This window comes from Limulus polyphemus, unplaced genomic scaffold (genome assembly GCF_000517525.1).
Source record: "Limulus polyphemus unplaced genomic scaffold, Limulus_polyphemus-2.1.2 Scaffold1636, whole genome shotgun sequence".
Lineage (NCBI taxonomy): Eukaryota > Metazoa > Arthropoda > Merostomata > Xiphosura > Limulidae > Limulus > Limulus polyphemus.
In genome coordinates this window covers 241,729-251,447 of record NW_013667246.1, presented here as the reverse complement: position 1 = coordinate 251,447, position 9,719 = coordinate 241,729, and the positions used below count along the sequence as shown (strand labels likewise).

The following is a 9,719-nucleotide window of genomic DNA, read 5'->3' as shown; positions in this document are numbered from 1 at the left end:
ATAAGGAAGAAGACAACTTTTCTAGTGCTACAATGCCGAAGGAATCAACGGGTAAATCTAGACCAGGATTTCTGGGTGTAGTACATTGCCAGGAGAACAATTCCTCTTGTGGTAAGCTGTGTTATAACTTCAAATTGTTTATACATTTTAAGGAAAAAAAAAACTGAGAATAGTAACTCAGGCTGTAAGAAGTTTAGTATGTACAGCTGCGTGCTTGGAAGAATGTAGCATAAGGTAAGGTAGCAATACTACGATGTATGTCAAAGTTTTGCCATATTTGTGTAAAATTACATATTTCTTTTACTTTATGTAGTACCTTTCTGAGAATAGTTTTCTGTGTAATAGAGATCTAATGATCTCTTCAAATATAAAAACTGTGGTTTCATTTTATTTATTTAAAAAATGCACATGTTTTCATCTATGAGCTGCCTTCAGGATGTAACTACAGAAGCTACAAGTGAACTAATGTGTTTTTAGAAAGTTGTTTCAGTTACAACATGAAAACAAGATAGCAGACTATACCCAGGTACTTTATATTACAGATATTTATGTAACAATATCTTTTTCATAATAGAAATACCAAATAAAATAAAACTGGACCCACAACATTTGCACATTTTAAATAAAGAAAAAATGAATCTTATAGTCAAGTTTGATTGATAAGAAGAAATTGTCTCCTGTTCAAATGTAATCTTACTTTTAGATTTTTCTACTGTCAATCAGATCTACCAAACATAAAATTACACACACTTTGTTAGTTTTACCAATGACAAGATTTCACCTTGTTACACCTGTTCAACTGGAGTAATATACAGTAACATTAAGCATATTATTAGATTCAGTCATTTCTTAATCATATTTGTTTTTAAATCACCTTTGATCATATTGTCAGAAATCATGCTTGGACAGGCAAGTAAGTGAATAATTTTTTCATCAATTTAGTTTAATTGTATAAGCTTACTCATATATATACTTATCAAAGAAACTTCTGTTCTAAATACATATATACATGTGCTAACAAAAATATCAATCTAAGTCAGTATTGCAGCACACTAATGCAATGCAAGTGAGCTAGCAGTGTTCTGCAAATATTCCTTTTTTTATATAGCCATGTAAAAATTAAAGTAATTACTAAAAATATATCAGGATGGCAATTTCAGTGTGATTACTGAGTGAAAATACAAACACAACCCATTTTATGTACCACTTTCTGCTGTTCAGATGTTTGTATGAGGGGCATTATTCATACTTTGCTATGAACACCACAATCAGAGGTGAGCCTTTTTTTTATCTTCTTTTTCTAAGTAGTACTAAGAAAGAGAAGAGTTTGGGAAATACAGTACTTATATTCCATTTGGTCATCCTTTGTATTTTCGTACTATTTAAATGCATTGTACATTCAAATAAATTAAAAAGCAAATAAAAATATTGGTGGTAAGTATTTAGAAAGAGCTAATCAATCATGAACTTAGGAAAATGCATTTAGTTTAATTGGTGTGATGTACTGTTTTCAACAAAGGTGCGTGCAAACAAATTTCTTCAGCCTAAGCCTTATAATCTCTATTTTTTTTTCACCATTAGTCAACTAGTGGAAAGAGAATTTTTAAAAAATTCACTAGTTTTGTGCTGGTGATGTTATGTGTTGTGTTCCGTAGTATGGGATAATGTTTTTTGTTTTGTTTTATTATAGCTGTTGGCTGAAATTTCATAGTGTGAACTTAAACACACAGAAAAGTATATACAAGTATACTAAGTAAAACTGAATTAAAGTGATCAAGGATATTAAAATATACAACCTTTTATAACTTGTAAATTAATCTGTAATATAGTTTCTTGAAGAATAATGTGGTCATTAGGTCTCTCTATCAGTGTATCAAAATTTGTTTGCTGATCCATGTGCGAGTTTAAATAATACATTTCTGATATCCTGTTTGAAAAGCTGAGCATGCAGGCAAAGCTTAACATTCACTTTTAAAATGATGGGAGAACAGACATGAATAATGTTGTTGCCAAATTTTATTTTGCAAGCAGAATATTCTGCACTAAATTGTTAGGAATTAATCACACTATCATTCGCATTTGAAAATGTGAGGTAACTTAAAGAATAAAAAATGTAGATTTACCATATGTTATTGTTGAGCATCTCTCAGCATGACTGAAATGCTCAACAATTACTTTTCGCAGTGGGTTTGATAAGTAGCTTAGAGCTTTCATTCTTAGTGAAGCCAAGAGTGCAACACAATTAACTGTTTTAAAGTCCGTGAAATAATTCATATTGATAGGTTAACTTAAACTTTTCTCATCACAGGAGATGGATACTTTTGTTGTAATTTATAGGAAAAAGGTTTAAATTTATTTCAGCGTTAATGTAATCCCAGTGTAGCTGATACAGAAGCATTTTATAAATTTCTCTTTTTCTATTACATATATGCATGATTGATATACATTGATAAATAATTGTAATCCAATCATATTTCTTTACAGAGCCTGCCATTGTGTAGTGGCCTTCTGGAAACTATCTTAAAATGCTGTCGGTATCTAACAGTGTTCACCACTACATGCTCATAGCCAGAAAGGTCATTGATCTCTTCTTTCAAGATTAAATCTCTAGCTTATGTCTGAATTTTGGGCTTCACTGTCATTGTACTGCTGTTTTAATAAACCATTAATGGCATTGTTGGGACCATAGTGATTACATCAATTTGGAAAAATGAATATTTTAGAAGTGGTCTGTCTATTATCTACAGCCATACACTTTTATATGCTCTTTTTAAATGTATGATTATTTGCTTTCAACAATTGTATCTGAGCCATTTTTAGGGATCCTGAAAGCTTTAATAGTGCTGTTTTCACTGTTTTTTATTTTTTTTAAGTATTGTGAGATATATTTTAAATATAATTGTGTCAACTATAACTAAAGATCTTGATCTAAAGAAAACTATAAATTGAGAAATCTTATTTCTGACAAAATATACCATAATATTTACTCCTCTGAATTATTTATTTGGATTTGGGACAAGATGATTGTTACTATTTTGAAGGCAAACCCAATTTGATTTAGTTCACAAAACATTTTTTTGAAATTAGTGTGATTGATGAAAACAAGATCTAATTTTTTCACTTCCATTCGTATTTACATTTTGCACGGTGTTAACTTATTATACAAAGTGAATTTACACTTGCTAAAATAACCTGAAATGATTACACCAGTAGCTTTTTATATTATCCAATTTGCTTCAAAATTGTGACATTATTTTCTGTTTGCATATTGATAATATGAATATTAAAGTGAAAGTTCTGTTAAAATAACTTACGTTACTCTTAAGTAAGTGTTGACAGTACCAATGAATCCTTTGTTTATATTACGGGTAGACTGATGTAAATTAGAATTTATCTTTTAATAATTATCATGTATTGCAAGGAAACCATGTTTTGGTTTTCAAGCAAATAGGTTTACAGGTCATTTACAATTATCAGTATTTTCATGGGTGTACAAATAATGTGACTTTATGACTACCATTTTGGATATGTAAGAAACGTGTGTTGGCTCATATGGAATCCTTCCCGATTAAATTTGAGCAAGGTTACTATTTATTGTTCATGAAACTTATGAATGCTGAATTATTTTTAGAAACCTGTAATCTAACATAAATGATGCATGTAACTCCCTGCAATCTTTCACAGTAATTTATAGATTTTCACACCATCCAGAAGAGCTGCAAGCTCACCAAAATCTTATACATAGGTCGCAAAATTTTTGACTTTTTACTTTCTGCTAATTGTAGAGATCTTTGGTTTACCACACTGTGTATGAGTGCTTGAACTTTGTAGATATAATATGTAATAGGGTTTCTCTTCAGAAGTTGCAGTTTCAATTTATTAATAATGTTTTTCAGCAATTTGTTTTTTTGGATATAGTGATCTGACCTCCATTTTTGTCATATACTTTGTATGTCTGTAAAAAAAGGCTGATAATTCTGAATGACCCCATAATTAAGAAAAGAATAAAAAAATTCACTAAACAATTAATACCATGTTATGCCAATATGGAAAAATTGTGATTAATGTGTAAATGAAGCAGTTTTCTTTTATTTTTTGCCAGTATTTTGAACCAATAAGTTGTCCTCAGGTACTTTACATAACAAATTTTTATCTAAAGCTGTTATGGTGCTTTTTTTTTGTCTTGTTTCACATTTTTTAGTTAAATGTTTGTTTTGAAAACTTATACAATGAAAGGAGCTATTTTGATCTCTAAAGATTTTTTTATATACTTTTTATTTGACAAGTATTATCAATATTGCTAAATTTGTACTTTATATATATATATATGTGTGTGTGTGTATTTATATCTGTGTTTTATTATATGTGTTTTACATGTACCTTATATGTGGATGTTTTAGGAAATTTCTAGTCATATAATGTAAGCTGGTCTAACAAGTTTTAGTCTTTCTGAATTGGATATTAAACAGCTTGCAGCTTATTTATTTTTGTTATTTAAACATAGATGTGATTGATTGTAAAAAAAAGTGAGTTGTTTAAGTGAATTTGTCTCAAAAGAAGATAGAAAATATCAGTTTTTTAACTTTAAAACTTTGCCTTTTCTTTATTTGCTAGTGGAATATGTTTACTATATTGATAGAAATATCTTTATAAAGAAGTCATTTTTCTAGTCCTTCTAAACCAATTTGTTTCAGAACTCCTGCTGTTCATTTTGCAAAAAATACAAATCACTACAAAATGGTTTTAGATTTTACCTGATTGTACCACTGTAGCCTATTTTCATAACACTTCTTTACATATATAATGTAGTATATTTCAAAAATATGCAAGGTACTAGTATTTAACCCAAGTAAAAAAATATTCTCTTTACATCATATGAATTGTATGTTGCAGTGTGTAATAAACTTATAATTTTGTATAACTCAAAAATATATTAATTTAATGCATGACATATATATATATATATATATATATATAGTTTTGTATTCAGTTTGTTAAAAACTTTGTATTTCTATAAAAGAAATCTGTGATAAGCTCAACTTCCTTAGTTAAACTTAGTCATATATGAAAATATAAATATTTAGTATTTTCATCCTTTGAATGATCAAAGTCAAATCCAGGTTTGTTTGTTTATTTTTTGCATGAGAAGACTTCAGTAAAAGCACAAAGTTTGTTAAAAAATAACCACTATATTCTGAATAAACTTGTACCAAATGCTAGTTTGCCCTGAAACATTAATCACTTTGTTGTTAATGTCAAGTTTTTACTGATGATAAAAAATATCCACTTGGACAGATATGAAGTATGTTTTTCAAAAACTTTCCAATTTCAGATAAATGTACAATATCAACTAATTTGGATGTATAGCCAATTATATCCTGGAGGTTTTAGAAAGAAGTAAAAATCAAGTGAAACTAAAGAGTTACAGATTGTTATTCATTTGTAAAAATTAACTTACAGTTGATGTTTGGTTAATTTTTTTGCTATTATTGATAAGACTCTCATGATCAGTAAACCTGTCAATACCATTATATCTTGGTAGATAACCATAGTCACCCAAACAGTTTTGAAATATGGCATAAAGCCACTTGAGTCTGAAATTATGGGTCTTAAGAAACAGAAAAAAATAGGTAAGTGATGTACAAGTGTTGTCAATATTTAGGAAAATTTGATTCTGTTTGTACTGAATTGTGAGTAGTATAATTTTCAAAAGTAAAAAAATATATATTGTAATATATCTATGTTCAAAGTGGTATCTTCATTTGAAGATACAAAGATCAAGTTTTGTGAAAGTTCAGGTTTTAAACTAACTTCTATAGTCTAAAAATAATTTATGTATGACAAGTAGCAGTGCAGGAAGTATTTAGAACAGGAGTAACAACTAATCATGAATAGTTAGTAGGAACATTTGCAATAAAAGTTATAGATTAGTGAAATTATTATTATTGAACATATTTGTTTAATATTTTTTCTTACGTAAATGTGTTTGTGAAATGTTTCTAATACTATCATGTATTGCATGTAAAGTGTTTCAATAAGAGAATTAATATTTCCATGTACTTAACATGTTTTATTACACTTAGATAAGTTTGGTCTAATCTGTGCATCCAGATCACAAAAGCTTCTTTTAAGTGTACTGAATGACACTCTAGTAATGTAACAGAAATACAGTATATTGTATTTTTAAAGGAAATATGATGAAATATGCTTTTCGTGCTTGACCATTGAGAAATCCCTCAATAAAGAGATGATTAACCACCCCTGTATGATGTGTTAATTATTTTTAATACTGTGATAGGTTGCACTGTTAAGTACTACATAATTTTAACCTTTCAATAAAAAAATGCATTGATAATCATGTTTCAGAAAAGATAAAGGGTGGGTGACAGTAAAAGTCTGAAATGGCTGACTACAAAACAATAAAATGGAATGGAAATGTGGTTCCAATAGCTGTACATAATTTTGAACATGTTCTCTATCATAAACAATAACAAAATGCCATGTTGTATACTCTACATTTACTGTAGCTTGTTTTAACATATTAGGTATGAGAAAAAATGGCTTTATTGGAATTGTTTTCTGATGAGACAATTTACACTTGTGGGAAACATAGTATGAATTAATACATACGTTTATGGCAAGTTTAAACCTATGCTAGAAGGAGAACTTGGCCTGTCAAAAACTTTGAAGGAGTAAAATTTAAGGAAATGGCAAGACATAGATAAAGACATGTAACACTTAAAAGTATATCCACTTTGGGGGGAGTTCACTGCTTTATCTATAAAGGTTTAACGAATATAAGCGGCCTTTATTTCTGTCCCCCAACAGCATTTTTATCTACAAAAGAAAAGCTATTATAACTTTGCATGTTGGTCTGGCATGGCCAGGTGGTTAGAGTGCTCGACTTGGAATCTGAAGGTCGCGGGTTCGAATCCCTGTCCCACTAAACATGCTTGCCCTTTCAGCCATGGGGGCATTATAGTGTGACGGTCAATCAGTGAGTGGTGATAACTAGCTGCCTCCCCTCTAGTGTTTCACTGCTAAATTAGGGGCAGCTAGTGCAGATAGCCCTTGTGTAGCTTTGCACAAAATTCAAATCAAACCTTGCGTGTCTCAGTGGTAGTCACTCTTTCCCCATGTGATTGAAAGAGGAACCTTGTACTATTTGTTGCCTGTCTGTTGTGGTAAAGATGGCTTGTGAGCAGTTGGTGTAGTGGTGTAGAACGCTGAGAGTGAACTTTGGCATTGATTCCTCTATTCTCTGCAAGGGCAACTAATGTGATATAACTGTTGCCATATATCAGCTCAAACAAGTGAAGAATATGCTCAGAAACATCTCTCAGACAGTGACAGTTTCTTCCTCATGTCTGATATGCCATCTAACAATGCATTTTCATTCATGATAAAGCTCTAAAGACATAAATGTGAAACTAGCCCTTGGATAATGCATGAAACTTCAAAGCATTAGTAAAATCAAATAAGAAACTACTGTTAGCTTCCATTGTCATCATGCAGAGATTCAAGACAGGATACAGCAACATTGAGAATAATGTCCACAACTGACTGGTTGAAAAGATTAACAGAAGGATTATGAATTTGAGCTTAAGTAGCAAAAGTCAGGATTAAAAATGCAGTATTAAAATATCTAATTAGAAAACTTCAGTCAAAAATGTGGATTAAAGGCGTAAAATCCCAGTTACAAAAATATTCTGCCTTAGGATGAAAAGGTAAAATAAACTTGGTGGTCAAGCACAATGTCTACAGAATTAAAGGTACAATCTCTAATACTTGCAAACAGCTCAGCTGATGCAGGTATTCTTGGATCTCGTACTTAATCCACACCCGAACTGTGCTCTCCAATGTCATCACAAGCATGACAGTGGTTCACGTTCATTCCACTATTTTTCTGATTGTTATACAACATAGAGCCCAGATCTGGCAGGAAAGACATTGTGGATGAGACTGCAGTGTCAGGCACCTACAAATTACCAAAATAGATAGAATTATGTGCAGGTAACCTCGCTTTTCTGACGATAGAAATTCATTAACGGCCCCCCAGTGGCCCAGCGGCATGTCTGCGGACTTAAAATGCTAGAATCCGGTTTCGATACCCGTGGTGGGCAGAGCACAGATAGTCCATTGAGTAGCGTTGTGCTTAATTACAAACAAACAATTCATTAACGACAGCATTTTCATGCATTATAACTGTGCCTTGTACTGGAGTAACGTTCAGATGGTACTCAAAAACTGTGTACTTTTGGCATATTTCAATCTGCATGATCCAAAATATATTCAAAGACTATCAAATAAAACATCGGATACACCAAGTTTACATTTATTATTCTACTTGCTACTGTTTAAGAATTTACTATTCTACAATTATAGCTCATCGCCTGAATGGCTCAATTCCGCTCTTTCGTTGCATACCCACTGCAGCTTTAGTTTGAGCACATAAATATATAGTTTTGACTTGAAAAAGTAATATCCAGCTTGTTGGCCCGACGGAAAGGTGTTATTTTACAAGAAAACAGGGGGTTAAGTTTCCCCAGGGTATGCTCAAATCAATTTTGTGGTGTGTTATCAGTGTTAGGCGTTAACCAATGAAAGATACGAATCCGAGTCACATGACTTGTACCAAACACTGTTACGATAGCAGAAGTCATGTGACTCTGGTAATGTGATGTGTTTCTAGAAGGATCAGGGAACATCACGAATATCCCAGTATTTGCTAGACGCCCTCTATTTTTGTATATATGCCCGTAAAATAAAGCGGAGAAGAAGTGACGGCATAGAACGGCAGACAGGGAGATATAGAGACAGATAATCGAGTCAAGTGAGCGTTAGTGACCGTAAATAAAGTGCGTGAATCGTTGTGAATTAAAGCGTATATTTAAGATAAAGTGACTGTGGAAATTAAGTGTATTATAAAGTTTATAATGAGAAAGAATAAACTAGTTTTAATTAAAAAAGAACTTGTATCACTGAAGTTCCTCGGGAATAATTTTTACGGGAAATTATCAAACAAGCAGATACCTAATAAATTGGTGTCAGATAGTGCGAAGGAATAAAAAATGGAAACCAGAGGTGGCAAATCAAACTACAACTTAGCAGATTTGATGGCAGCAATACAAGAACAGCAAAAGAAACAAGAAGAGAAACTACAGTAGTGGTTGGAGGAGAAAGAAAATAAACAATAAGAGAGTCTACAGCAGTGGTTGGAGGAGAAAGAAGAGAGACAAAAGCAGTGGCAAGAAAACCTGAAACAGTAGCAGCTCGAACAGAAAAATAAACGAGAGATTACAGCAGTTGTTGGAGGAAAGGGAAAGAAACAAGAACAGAGGCTACAGCAGTCGTTGAAGGAGAAAGAAAATAAACAAGAAAAGAGACTACAGCAGTGGATGGAGGAGAAAGAAAAGAAACAAGAAGAGAGACTACAGCAGTGGCAACTGGAACAAGAAAGGAAACGGGAAGAAAGTCTCCAACAGTTGTGACAAAGTCAGCAGCAACTACAGGAAAGTCAACAACGGTGGAAAGAAGTACAAATGGAAAACACTAGTAAATTTCAAAGTGAATTAAATTCATTAAATGATGATTTACTGTCTTTTACACAGGGGGATATATTAGCCATGGACCTAATCAGCCCCAGACAACAGGAAGCCCCTTCCAGTAATTCGATGGGAAGGCACCATGGGAAGCATTTAGAGCACAATTTGAGCTCC

General features: G+C 31.9%; 1 protein-coding gene across 1 annotated transcript in view; it reads left to right on the top strand.

Annotated features, from left to right (window-relative positions):
- Positions 1–5,627, top strand: part of LOC106464390 — a 13,104-nt gene extending 7,477 nt beyond the window's left edge. Inside the window, exons 4-5 of the mRNA XM_022392078.1 lie at positions 1–111; positions 2,485–5,627. Of these exons, the coding sequence (XP_022247786.1) occupies positions 1–111; positions 2,485–2,501 (128 nt within the window). The 3' untranslated portion in view covers positions 2,502–5,627. The remainder of the gene's footprint in view (positions 112–2,484) is intronic.
- The last annotated feature ends 4,092 nt before the right edge of the window (positions 5,628–9,719 follow it).